The 13,456-nt window shown below is 47.6% G+C and overlaps 1 protein-coding gene across 1 annotated transcript in view; it reads left to right on the plus strand.

Annotated features, from left to right (window-relative positions):
* The first annotated feature begins 9,921 nt into the window (after positions 1-9,921).
* LOC115333922 (exocyst complex component 1-like) overlaps positions 9,922-13,456 on the plus strand; it is a 29,276-nt gene continuing 25,741 nt past the window's right edge. Inside the window, exons 1-2 of the mRNA XM_029997513.2 lie at positions 9,922-10,137; positions 11,510-11,637. Coding sequence (XP_029853373.1) covers positions 10,014-10,137; positions 11,510-11,637 — 252 coding nt within the window. The 5' untranslated portion in view covers positions 9,922-10,013. The remainder of the gene's footprint in view (positions 10,138-11,509; positions 11,638-13,456) is intronic.

The following is a 13,456-nucleotide window of genomic DNA, read 5'->3' on the forward strand; positions in this document are numbered from 1 at the left end:
TCCTCTGTGGGAAAGATGACAGGGTAACGCTGCACCAGGCACATGGCATGTTTGCAGGGCCAGCCCTGGGCAGAGCAGCTGGCTGTGCGGAGACCTGCTTTTCTGGGTCTGGACACCCATATCCCACTCAGACACTGCTACCTGCAGCCATCAGTCTCAGGGAGCAGAGATAGAATAAGAGGGAGACACGTCCACGCCTCATTCCTCATCTCTTCTGATGCTGGACTGAGAGGGAAGCTAGTTCATGACCTGATTTTCTATTTCTAGCAAGCTGCAGGCTATTACTCCACGGTGTGTTGCAGTCTGCAAGGAAGCCACCATGAGTGTGGGCCTCTTTACAATCCTGCTCCTAATCCAGTGTCTGGAGAGATCAGCAGAAAGATGTGGAAAAGTTACAGAGTTCCTAAATCTGAGAACATCAGAGGAAGTTAATGGGAGCCTTTGCACTGACCCCAGTTTGGGCTTGTGGAGTAACGTTCTATCTCAGAGCTTTCCTCAGTGTAGTTTCACCCAGAAGAGCCTGGGAGAGGTCATTTCTCAGTCTTTCAATTTGTTTTACCAGCTCCACCCCAGAAAATGGAGAGGGAGCATTCTTAGATCCCAAACACAGCTTATTGCCAGCTGTCCACAACTGTGAATGGGGAGGGAAGAGGGAAGAAATCCACTGTCTCGTTGATCTAGCTCCAGCATGGTGCCTAGATTTATCTTCGTGTTCAGGAAAGCAAATAGAGAGCTAAAGAGAAAGAGCCACCTTGATTTACAGTGAGATTAAGAGCATGTTAGCAGAGCAAGAAAGAGTCTTCATAAAAAATGAAAGAAGAGCAGGCGGGTGGAAAGAGCAGTGAAGATGAAACTCAATGAGTTATCTAGGGCATGTTAGAAAACCATCAGCCCAGCAAAAATGTGAGAAGAGAGCACAGAAGGTGAAAACAGTGGGGAAAAACAAGGCATTATGTTTTATTAATCATACTATTTTATGTTCAAATAGCATCGTCTTACTAAGAAGATGGATAGACACGCGCATGCCTGCCTGTACGATTTAGTCACCGGAGTCACTGCGGTCCGGCACGTCAGGAGTGAAGGCCAGCAGGCAGGTGACGAACAGCCCATCGCAAGCTGTGGAGATGACCACGTGCTAGGTCTTGTCCATGTACCTAAAAACTGCACGCACACACACACGCACGCACCATCCCCAGCAGCTCACAGCTTCATGGCCCAAGGAAGCAATGAAAAATCTTGTCCAAATTCACTTGGGAGGTCTGGGACATGTTAAGATTTAACGTTCACCCTTCTGCGTAGCAGGGTGGGTCCCTCCTGGCTAAGTGATGGGAGCCAGGGATGCTGAAGCGTCGTACTCTTGCAGGGGAATCTTTAGCTCATTCGTTCCTCCCATCTTCTTCCTCTCACTTCCAAATTTATAGAGAAGCAAGACAGCTACCGAGTTTACAAAGCAGAGCACTGCAAAGCTAAGAAAGTCCAGCTCTGCAGCTGCCTCTGCAATTTTAATTCCTCCTACCCCACGTATGCGTTTTGACAGAGGCTTTGAGAATATCTTTGTTCCGTGCTTTACCATTGACATCTGGCACCGTGCAGAGCCTCAGCCAGACATGGCCTGGGGCACATTCCCAATGCCCTCAGGCACTGATCGGAGCGAGGAGCAGCGTTACACTGCTGATCATCTGCAACTGCAAAAGACTTATCGAAGAAATTAAGGATGTGAATCTCTTGAAATGCTTATGGTTTGGTCCTGGGGAGAGAAAAGGAAAAAAGGTGAAGTCATCAAGTAAATTGTTTGTTCAGGTCTCATCTTTCCTCTACACCATAATTCAGCTCTCATCCTTCATCGCAACATCAAAGATCATGTTGCAGCACACTGTGCTTCCAACTGTTTTCCCTGGGAAGGAGGAAGATGGGCCAAACCAGCTGGGATTTGACCCTGGGGTGAGTGAAATTCTTGATATTACTACTGGGTTCCCAAACTACTGAACAACACTGGTGCAAGAGTGAGGGCAAACTGCATGAGAGAGAGAGAATTCCTGTTGCTGAAGAACTTCAGAAAACTGAAGCAGAAGAGCTGATGGGGGCATGAGACTAGCTGGGAAGCTATGTAAGGACTCTGGAAGGTCGCCTCAGGAGTTCAAGTCAAGTGCTGGCAACATCTCAAGGCAACAGGCCATATCCCTCAGCAGAAAGGTGAGCTTCAGCAGAGCTGTTACTTGGCGCAGGTAACTCACCCTGTTAGTGACTGACCACCAGGTATATCCTGCAAGGCTTATTCCAGTTTTACACCATTGGTACCAACCTAAAAATGGGATCACTCTGTGGCAGACTGGACACAACTGGTTTGCAAAGCTGTAGTAACTTTGGACAAACGACGATGTCTCCATGACTGGTGCCCATAATATTAAAAGAACTGAGAAGGAGGAGATACTCAGTTTTGGACCGGATCACTGCACCATATTTCCTCATCTCTCATTGAGTTTAAGAAGTGGCAACAAAAGCAGATCAGAAGATGTGAGACACAGGTAGGAGGAAGATGACCTTGGCCTCGTGCCCGTCTTGTTCGTTTTCAGGAAGCGGTTGCTGCTCTTGACGAAAGCCACATCCGAGCACGTGGCAGCATGGGGCCACCTTTCTTAGCATCAAAGGTGCTTTTGGAGGGTTGCTCAGCCCACTGCTGTCTGACTCAATAAGAAGAAGGTATGAGGCAGATACTCTGCTGCAACTGGGATCATTTCGGTCCCAGGGAGGGACTTTCCATGCACCGGCTGATGGGACAAGACAAAGAGAAATGCTTGACAAGAGGAAGCCAGGAGGCTTTAACCAGAAGTAAACCATGCCAATCCAGTCCATCCTAATCTCCTTGAAGAGGTCAGAGAATGAACTGAAAAGGAAAATGCATACCGAAAAGTCTAGTCACTTGACTTTTGCGAAGCTTTTGACAAGGTTAGGTAACCCCTGGGTTCCATCTGCTTTGCAGCACCTCATCATTGCAAAGCTGCTGGGCAGCGTGAAAGGGGAGAGCAGCTGAGGTTTTCACCTGACAAGGAAAATGGGGTGACGCCAGTAGTTTTTCCAGTGTAGCCCCCACTGACACTCGCTGCCCTCCTGCCCAATGTCTCTGTTTAAGGAGGCAGAAAAAGTATCAGCTATAAGTTGATGTAGGAAAGCTGGGGGCAAGGTCAGGGGGAGACCTGGGGAAGGAGAGGGAGGTTAAAAGTTTCCCCTTTGGTGTGTGCAGAGCTCACTGTGGGATTTCTATGGCTCACATAATTTGCAGCAGCCTTTAGGATGCTCTGAGGCATGGCATTTTTTTCCCTTCCCTCCCTCCTTGGCTTGCACACAGCCTGGCATCAGTGGAATGAGAAACTGCAACCTGGATTACCCGTTCTCAGCTGCACGGAAAGTCGTGTTTACAGAGGGAAGGAACCAGCCTTCAACCTCTGGCAGGATCAGGCTGACCCTGCCATGAGGCCAAGGCAGGAGAAGGACAACCATGTTGAGCACAGAGGAGGAGCTTGACTGCTGGAATGGTTTTCTGGGAAAAGGAGAGGGCAGAAAGCAGTGTCCAGTGTGCACCAGCATTGCTGCTTGCCCTTCAACACAAGTCGCAACTGCCTCCAGACACCAAGCATGGGGAGTCACGATAAGAACGAGGACAAGGCAACTCCTTCTTTCCTGCATTTGCCTCGCCCTAATCTATCACAGTTATCTCAGTCTTGACTTACTGAGAAAATTCCCAGTTTGCCCGTACTAAGCCACTCCCCATTCTTCTGTGGTGTAACTGGGCTCCAGCTGCCCCTCCTGGTACGGGTCAGCAGATGGGTGCCAACTGGGTATATCCCACGCTGCTGCTGATGCAAGGCAAAGGGGAATTTTTCTTCATGTGCAGCAAAGAGGATGAAGAAAATCCACAGAAGGAGCAAGGAGAAGGATTGGGACCCTCTGTTCATTTTTGGAGCAGCACTGTCCATGCATATCTGGCCATCTAATGGTCCAGAGCAAGTCCTTCCTGAGAAGTCCTGGTTGCAACCTCTTTTTTAGCGGCAATGGCAGGAGCTGTCCATGAAACATTGAAATGGTTGGGTATTCTGGGAATGCAGGCTGTTTAAGCACCAAAAATAAGATTCAACATCAAATGGTGACTACAAGTCCCCGCAGCAGAAAATTAAATAGCTTAAATTCTCTGCTGTGCCCTGCGGCAAAAACAGCTTTCTGTTCCCTGTTTTGGGAAGGAAGAGAAAAGCAAACTACTGCAGATTGCTAATCTCAGTCAAGGAATGGCAATCAGACACTCCAAATTGTGTATGGTTTTGATTCCTTCAGCCTGAATGTTAAAATAATCAAGTTATTACTGCATTTGGAATTGGGTGGAAAAATTAATGCAAGGCACACTGTATTTCCACACTTGTATTTCCCTTTTCTTTATTAGCTCATTTGTAAATGCAATTTCCTAATTTCTCTTTGCATGAAAACTGTTAAAAACACCTCTGCATTTTTAAAAGTAATTCATTAGGATTATGAGTTTGCAGCAATTGAGATTAATTGGTCGTTTGCATCACTCTTACAGCTGCTTCATCCTGTTTGCAGATGCGGGCAGGGAAACGTATGCCGGCAAGGGCTGGCTTTTTCAAGGTTTGTTTGTTTGTTTTTCTTCCCAAGCCTTCTGAAGCCTAGATGTACCCTCTGCTTCAAATAAAAGCTTTGATTCCTCAGTGTCTACAGCAGCCATGAGACTCAAGGGAAATAATCCAGGGGAATGATCTGTCTGGGCGCTGGTGCCTGAGACTGCAGTGCTACAGAGCAGCTTTCTGCGAGCTCCCGGCACTGCCTGAGCAAAGCCAGAAATCCTATAGTAACTCCTTCTTCCCTGTTTTAGTCCTGAATTTTTCTTTTAGTCAAGCAGGATGGTCTTAAAAAACCTTCCCTGCTCCCAGCGGAATCGGGGCTCGTGTGCCAGGCTGGCATCTGGATGAATTATTCTCCTTAACCGTGTCCGTGCAAGGGAGGCATTTTCCCCCCTTGCACTCCTGTAATGCCCGTGAATGATAATGAAGGTGTGCGCAGCTGGCTGGAAGAGAAGAAAATCCACTCCGTGAGCCAGAAGAGGTTAAGAAGATCGAGTTTATGGAAATAATATGGAGTCATGAATGGAAGCCCTGGCATAGCATCTTTACTGTCTTGCAGTAAATGATACTGTGTTAATGCAGTCCTGCTGTGCACTGCGATCGTATTTTTCTCTCTTCCATAGCGCTTGCCCCATGTAATTTACCCTCCAGAGTGCAAATAATGTCCTTGAAGCTCACAAATTAAATAAGTTGTTTTTCCAAGGCACCAAACACAGCAGGCAAGTTGATACAGCTTTACTCGGTGACATTTGGCATCCAGACATGACACCAGGGCATTAACTTGGAGCGTACACAACCTCACTGACCTAAGCAGTGCTCGGTCATGGCCCCACTGTAACGTGCTGGAGAAGGAGAAATGACCATAGTTCACTGCGGGCTGTGACTTGCAGTGTCCCCTGTAACCATCAACACCTGGTAAATTAATAGTTCAATTAAACCATTGCCACTTCCCAGTGCCTGTTGCCTTTTAAGCCCTTGTTCTGCCAGTTTAGATTCATGCTGAGGCGGAGAGGTATGGTATATGGGTATATGTCAATGACATCAAAACATGTAAGCTGGTGCAGAGGTTTGGGATAGGGCTTCTCAGCGAATTATTGGATTGCTTAATGGGAACAGGGCACATTTAGGGCTGCAAAACCTGATTCTGAAGCTAAATATGAAGGCAATATGCAGGCTGCACCAGAGACGGGTCTGTCTGCCTTCTTCCTGGCTAAGGTCACCCTGCGCAGTCCAACTCCCGGCATATGGTTCCCAGGCAGTTCCTGGCACCGGCTGAAAGCCAGATTACCTTTGTTACCCTTCAAAGGTGTCAATGGTTCAAGCCCCAGATATATTCAAGACTGAGATTTCTGCACTGGCACAGTTCCTGAAGCCAAGGCTGAAGCCCACATGAGCTCGGACCAGAGCATTCCCTCCTTGTGTTATGGCCATGAAACTTCCAGAGATTAGGCAAACATAGAGCTCTCTTTTCCCCTAAAATATTGCCACCAAAAGAGTATATCAGGCTTTCTCCCCAGCTGAGGACCACAAAGGATGGATGGAAGAACCAACTCTTCCACCCAGACCATGAGGGTGATCCTTAAGGTATCATCCACAGCTACTGCCCTGCTGCCCCACAGCTAGACCTTGAGACTGCTTCTCCGTGCCACTCTCCAAATCCTCATCCCTAGCTCCTGACTCTGGCTCCTCTCTGGGTTATTGCTTCTGGCTCCAGCACAGACCTCAGTTATTTGTGGAATAGCACTCGCACCAGCGCCTCTCCCCAAATGCCTATGGTCCTTTGGATTCAACAGGACCTGGCTTTTGGTTAATACTAAAGTGTATCCCAAGGTGTTACAAGGCAACAGCATGAGGCTTCCTTTATGTTTAAAGCTAAATTATGCATCCTGATTATGCATCTTGCTTAATGAGGGCATGTACTGTGCCGTTAGCATCCTGTCCGACTCCTAAATCTCTTGCGGGTTTCTGAGACCTTTTGTTAAAGGAGGAGGACTAGGGAGACGGCATCTGACTCGAGGTCGAACCCCAGTTGTTCTCCGTTCAGCACTTCGGCTCTCTTCAATGAAACAAAGAGGAAAAGGAGGGCAATTTTACCTTGCTTTAAGTCAAAACCCCACTTCATCTCCAGCGGCTCCGACGCTCTGCTTCCTCCCAGCTGCACCTGGTCTCTGCAGCACTTGCATGAGGGATTTCCTGCCCCGACCTCACGCCGGCGGCTTCGCTCAGGTTCTTCAGGCTTCCTGTTTTTCTCTTAAAGCTTTCATTTTACCAGCAAACTGTTTCCTGTCCTAAGGCTTCTTGCGACTGAAATCCCACAATTTATCCTCAGCAAGACGTGGCTGGTAAAGTCTTGGAACGCTCTTTCTTTCACTAACGCTCTCTTCCTTGCTGTCAGCTGTCTGGAGGGGTGATGTGCACCTCTGTGAAAATTTCAGGAAGGTTTCACTGACATCTTTAAGTCTTACTGGTTGTCTCTAGAAAATGGGGGGGTTAACTGGCTCCGCTACAGACAGCTTTTCAATTACATTCATGGGAAGTATTGTGCTTTCTGCATTAACTTATCAGGGAGCAGCGAGCCCTCTATTACTTCGGCTTTCAATCATTTTCCTGTAGCTGTTGCTCAAGTGCTATTATAAACAAATTAGTGAGTTCGAAAGCAATAGTGGTGTAGACGGTCAGGCCTCCGGGCTGCCATCCTGCCTGCCTCCGGGGGTGAATGCCATTTGAGAGGCTGAAAAGCTGACAGGGGTGGAGAAACCAAGATAACCCGGTGAGGGACTGCATTCAAACAGATGCTATGGTGACAGAATCATTTTAGCAGCAAATTTCTTTTTTTTTTTTTTTGGTCACAGCCATGGTAGAAAAAGCTTAAATAATTGTGGAAGTGACTTCAAGCTCGTTAACTATGTGGCTGAGCTGAAAGCCCCATCACTATGGCGAGGCAGCTGTTGTAGGTTTCATTTCAGTTCATTGCAGTGCAACCAGTAAATTTCAATAACAATGAATTTCTCTTAGAAAACATTTAAAGTGTGTGTTCTAAATATTATTATTTTCCTACAGTCTATGTTTTTATTTATCCCTAATTCTTCCTAAAATATTTGTATTAAATGCAACTTTTTAGTTGTAGCCACTTTGCTTATTTCCTCACCACCTAGATCAAAGGCTGTAATATAACGGCTGGTTGTTTCTGAGGGTTTATACATGACATACAGGACATGAACTGTCATCTCCTCCCTGATAGTGCTGGGTTTGAGTTACAGTGGAAATATATCTCTGTGAGTCTTAGGTCTGACTAGGAAGTTGTGTGAGAATTTTACATTAAGAATATTGTCGATGGAAAAAAAGAGCAGTTTGTAAGCAAGCAACGCATTCTTGTGAAAAACACTGCTTCTGCTAAGCCGATTGAAACAAACCCTTTCCTTCGTGCATTCGGTTGACCTGAATCAGTGTGTTTCAATACCTCAAACTGAATCAAGTCGTCTTGTTCCAGCCTAGCACTAAGCTGAGCTTGCCTGAGCTTTCAAGAGGTTGCAGTTGACCATCTCCCTTGCTCTCTGCGGGCTGGACTCGGAGACAGGGCTCTCCTGCAGCATGTGTGTCTGAGACATCGCGGTGCTTTGAGCATTGCTTTTAAGGAGGCAGCCAGGAGAGATTCTCTTGACTAGGTTGCTTTCTTACTGCACTTTCCTCATCTGTAAAGTGGTGGCCATGTTGCTTTTGCAAAATGTCTTGAGATGCTGCAATGGTTTAAAGCTGAACACTGCTGTTTCCTTAGATGACTTTTAGTCATGCACCTCAAAGCTGTTCTCGGGCTGCGGAGAAGCACGTTCAGCTATGTAAGCAAAATGAGGAGGAGGAGAAGAAGTTGGGGTTTGTTTCCTCTTAGACTATGAAACAAAAAAATCTGCACTTGTTCAGCTGGCTGGAGAGCTCGTGAGTGCATGCACATTTCCATGAAGTGCTTGCTCGCAGCACATAGCCAGGGAATACAAACGTGGCAGTCTGCAGGAGGGGCTCAACCCCGGTAACTGAGACCGCGCCTGGGCTTCCCATTCCCTCTGTGTGTCCCCCTTCTCTCTTCAGGTTAATTAGCTGATTAGCTTGGAGCCAGGGAAGCTCGAAAGAGCAGGAGAGCAGGGGTCTCCTAGGGAGTTTAGGACCTGCTGGCTCTTAATATTGATTTGTTAATGAGTCAGCAAGCGTGTGAAACCTGCGAGCGCTTTCACGCTCTGCATAGGACACTTTCCCTCTGCTGCTGGTGGGTCCAAGCCCCAGGGACCGAGGCAGGGGGCTCTAGGAAGGCAAGCCGGCCATTTTGGGGAAGCATCTGCCCTGTCTGCGTGGCTGCAGGAGACCAGAGCGGGACCCATGGGAGGCGAGATTTGGGGAGCACAAGGGCACAGCAAGGTGGGTGCAGGCTGTGGTGGCAGGATGCGGCCGGGGAGGTGGCGGAGGCTGTGCATTTCCAGCCGCACACCGTCTTGGCATGGGAGAGGCAGCTCAACATCTCCTGCAAGGCAGATAGCTTAGCAAGCCGCCTGCCTTCCCCTCCATGCCCACGCTGCAACCCTGTGAGCTTCCCTGAGCCCCCTCCACAGCCAGGGCTCTGCGTCCACTCCTGCAAGGCTCCAGCATCACCCCAAGAGTTGTGTCTCTCCATGCTTGGGCTGCTCAGCATGGCACAAGGCTGACAAGGCAGCTGGACCGGCAAGTTGATCTGTCCTTGGAGGGTTGCTGTGCATTTCTGCTAAGCTAAAGCCCCAGGGATCTCCAAGGGGCAGGATGCCCCAGAGCTGAGCTCCCAAGGCAGAGCTGGGCTTCTTTTTTTGCAGCACTGACTTGCTCGGTTACGTACGTCCATCCCATGCTGATGGCAAGGCACCCCAGCTCAGTTTGCACATTGCATTGTGTGACCCAGGAGCGTGATTTCTTCAGCAGTGCTGAAACGATCTGAGCCAACAAAAATAATCAGGCAATGGGTTGCTTGTAGCTGCTAACTGGTTTCACCTGCCCGTGGACATGGTCCTGTTGCTCTAGACACTATGCTGAGCTGGAACCAAAAAGGATGGGTTTTTGGAAGAAATTAGGAAAGTTTTATTGTGGCCTTATTGGGCTGGATGCACTGGCGTGTCCTGCTGGGACTGGGTGGGAATTCAGACCAGCTGATTATAAAAGGCTTTTCTGGCCTCAAGTCTACAACAATTACTTAACACTCGCACTGTCTGCAAGACAACAGAGATTAAATTGGTGTGGGGTAATGTATTTTACTGGTGTGCCAGGATCTTATGTGCGGATCATCTCTCCAGCCTAACTGTGTTTCACGGACTGCGAGCATCCACGGGAGGCACAGGCAGCTACCACTTGCCGTTGTGTTCGGGTATCACCATGGCTTCTCTTTGGAGCTCGCTGGAAAAAGATGTGTTCAACCCGCAGAAAAAGAGGCTGCTGGAAACCATTCGTGTCTGGAAGACAGGGAAGAAGAAGAAGATGTCCATTCTCTGTGTCGTGGGTAAGAACCCTGGGGGGCTGGGACACAGGTTGAGTTGCAAACCCAGGAAGGTTTCTTGCAGCTCTAGTGAGAGAGTTTGGTCTCTGATGGCTCTTTTCCTAATTTGGGAGAAGAGATAGGACCGCTATTTGGAATGCTGTATTTTAAGATTAAATGAAGGAAATCTTAATCCAAAGATAGGAGCTGTGCCATGTCAGTATAGTATGTCAAGAACTGGCAACAAAAGCATAATTTCCCTCTTGAATGTTGGATGATCTTTAGCTGGTTAGAGAGAGCTGGTGTTTGCAGGATTGCTCCCTCCACCAATGTACGGGTGTTTTTTACCATTTGCATCAAATCTGTCATTAGAGGTCAGCAACAAACCATTCTAACACGACACAGCATTACAGCCTCATTCTCTCTCTCCATAGTTTTGGTGAAAGTTTTAACAGTACCCAGACATTTCAGGAGTATGTAGTTATTTGATTAGGATCCAAAGGTGCAAGTGCTTTGGGAAATTTTCCATCTCCTTTGGTCTATGCTTTTCTAGTTGCTCCATGACTCCTGAGAAGTTGTTAGCATAGATTTTTTTGACACACTTACAGGGGAGAGACTTTCCTGCCCATGAGCTTCAGGACAGCGTAGTCATGTACTAGAGGATTAACTTCTGACAGCCTTAGCTATAGTGTTTGACCTAAATGATATGCTTCAACTCCCTCTGTAGTCAGTGGAGGGCAGGAGGAATATCTTGAAGGGATGATGTGGCCACCCTATAAGTAGCATCTAAAATACATGAGTTACCCCTGGAACTGTCCATGTCAGCTTTCTGGAGATATCTAGCTCACATGGGAGATCTAAATTATAATAGCCAGAATCATGTCCAGTGACCGCCTCCCAGATGAACCAAGAGGTGCCTGTAGGTTAATTGGCACTGGAATTGATTTTTGATGGGATATGTTGGTGTGGGTATCAGTCAAACAATGCAGTGCTTTTGGACCCTGTTGTACGGCCAGCAATATGGGATGTAACGGTCATAAATCTCACTGCACTAGGGCACCCTGTTCCCGTCACATTTGGATCTTGCTGAAATATTACATGTGCCTTGTCTAAAGCACAATGGCCTGGTTTAAAACTCATTGAAACTATTGGGAATCCCTCCATAGACTTCAAAGTACTCTGGATTATACCCTGGAGAGCACTTCCCATATGTAAATAATCAATGAAGGGAAAAGCCAGTAGAAAGCCTGTAGCAACTCTCCATACAGCCACAATGCAAAATCAGTGTCTGTGTTTCCATCTGTACCTGTCCACTCACACTGAACTGTCGGATACCGGGCTAACAATAATATTGTGGGTTGTTTTGGTTTTTTTGTTCCCTGTCTCTCATCCTCAGTGGACACCTTTAGGCCAATGCAGCCGTTTTTGGTGAAGGTCAAGGTGGACCGAGGAGAGCAGTACAAGATAGCCTACAGGTGGCCTTTAGCAGAGCTGAAGCTGGTAGATGGCAAGACTCTCAACCAGGTAGGATTGATTTTCCTTCTGTGGCAAAGGGCAGAACTGATCATGGGGGAGAAACACGAATATGAAGCTGGAGAGACACAGGCCAGGATCCATAGGGGTATTTGGGTCCTCTGGAGCTCAGCCCATACGTTTCGATGGTGGGAAGAGCAGTGGGATCTGTGTGTGTGTGTATGAGATTTCTAATATAGGACTGAACTAGCCCTGAATGATGCTAATTTTGAGGAAACGACCCCCATTAAAAAAATTTATAAGCCCTCTGCCTTCCCTCAGAGCTGTTTCCTAGAGTGTGGTGAACTGACGTCCCTCCCTGGACGGTTCCTCCACCCTACGCCAGTGCTTTTGGACTTGTCGTTTCCCTCATCTCTTCCAGGGAGATGCCTGTGCCCAGGATGCTGAGGCTGGAGTGATTTTGTCCCTCCTGAGTCAACCCTCTCTAAGTTAGGAAATGTCAGGCTGGCCAAATACCTGACCGGGGTGAGCAGTGAGTGGGTGACCGCTGCATGGACGTAGCTTCCATCAAAACCAGTGAGCAAACTTTCCTTATTCCTCAGGCAGAGGACCTCCTGAAGCTCTTTGCAGCAGCCCTCAGAGGCTGGAGAGATGGGCTGCAAAGTGCTGCTCTTGTCAGGTCTCCAGCATTTGCAGAACACATTGTCAGGCCCATCTGTCGATCTATGTTGACAAAGCTTCTTGACAGACATTTGCATAGGGTATTTAAAGATTAAATGGAGGCATTTACTGAAAGAAGGATTATGGAGAGCTGGAGTCAGTGTGAGTCTGCGCTTTTAGGGTGACATTAAGGTTTTTGGGAAAGAAAACATGGACAAGATATTCCCTTTCTGCTTCTGGGGCTGGCAGAGTGTCATTAAAGTTGTTATAATTAGTTTTTTTATTAATGTGAATGTTCCAGGGGCTTTGGCAAGGTGCCTGGGTTTTCACAAGCATAGAAATAAATGAGAAAAAGAACAGCTTTCCAGTTCTACATCCAGGACAAATAAAGTACATCTGCACAACGTGTCTGAAAGGAAAATCACAACTGCAGGTTTGCAGGGCATCTTGATCCTATGGGTAGAACTGAACTGATATCTCATTCTTACATTTTCCTGCACACAAGGAAATACATGCTTTCATCCTGCCTGAGCTTTCTTATAGCAGATGAGCCTGGCTCCACCAAGACTTCTAAACTGCTTTGGCTCCTGAGGAGTTAGGATTAGAAGATACCTCCAGGATTTTCAGTCCTTTCCCTCTCATTTGCCATCCCAATGAGATAAAGTGATCATACTTTATCTTAGAGTATTGGTGTATTTTTGAAATCTCTCCTACTGGGAGGCAAACAGAGAACTTGGTTGTCCTGATGGCTAAAGCCTTCTTATGACTCCCAGCCTGTATTCCTGCCCACACCATCCCTGCTTGCATGTGTGCCGTGGCTGTCCTGTAGGTTAGACAGCTCTTCTCCTTTGCAGATGTATTTTGAGGTTGCAGTCACCTCCCCTATTAACCTTCCTTCTGGCAGGTTAAGCAGACTGACCTCTTAGTCTCCTCTTCTGTATTGACTTCTCTCTTCCATTCATCAGGCCTGGAGCCCTCTTCCAGACTGAATTTGTCTTTCTTGAATGCGGGCAGCCAGAATTGTCCATATCATTCCTAAAATGGGATCTACTCTCCAGCTGAAGCTGCTGCAGAAGGTCCCCAGGCAGAGGAGAGGCTGAAGCAGTAGGCTGCAGCCAGGACGTGTTGACATCTCTCAGGGTCCCACCATGGAGACCCCAGCACAAGGCAAGCTCCCCAGTGCAGCCCAGTGCTCAACCCAGTCCCTCCC

This window comes from Aquila chrysaetos, chromosome 21, assembly GCF_900496995.4.
Source record: "Aquila chrysaetos chrysaetos chromosome 21, bAquChr1.4, whole genome shotgun sequence".
Taxonomy (NCBI): domain Eukaryota; kingdom Metazoa; phylum Chordata; class Aves; order Accipitriformes; family Accipitridae; genus Aquila; species Aquila chrysaetos.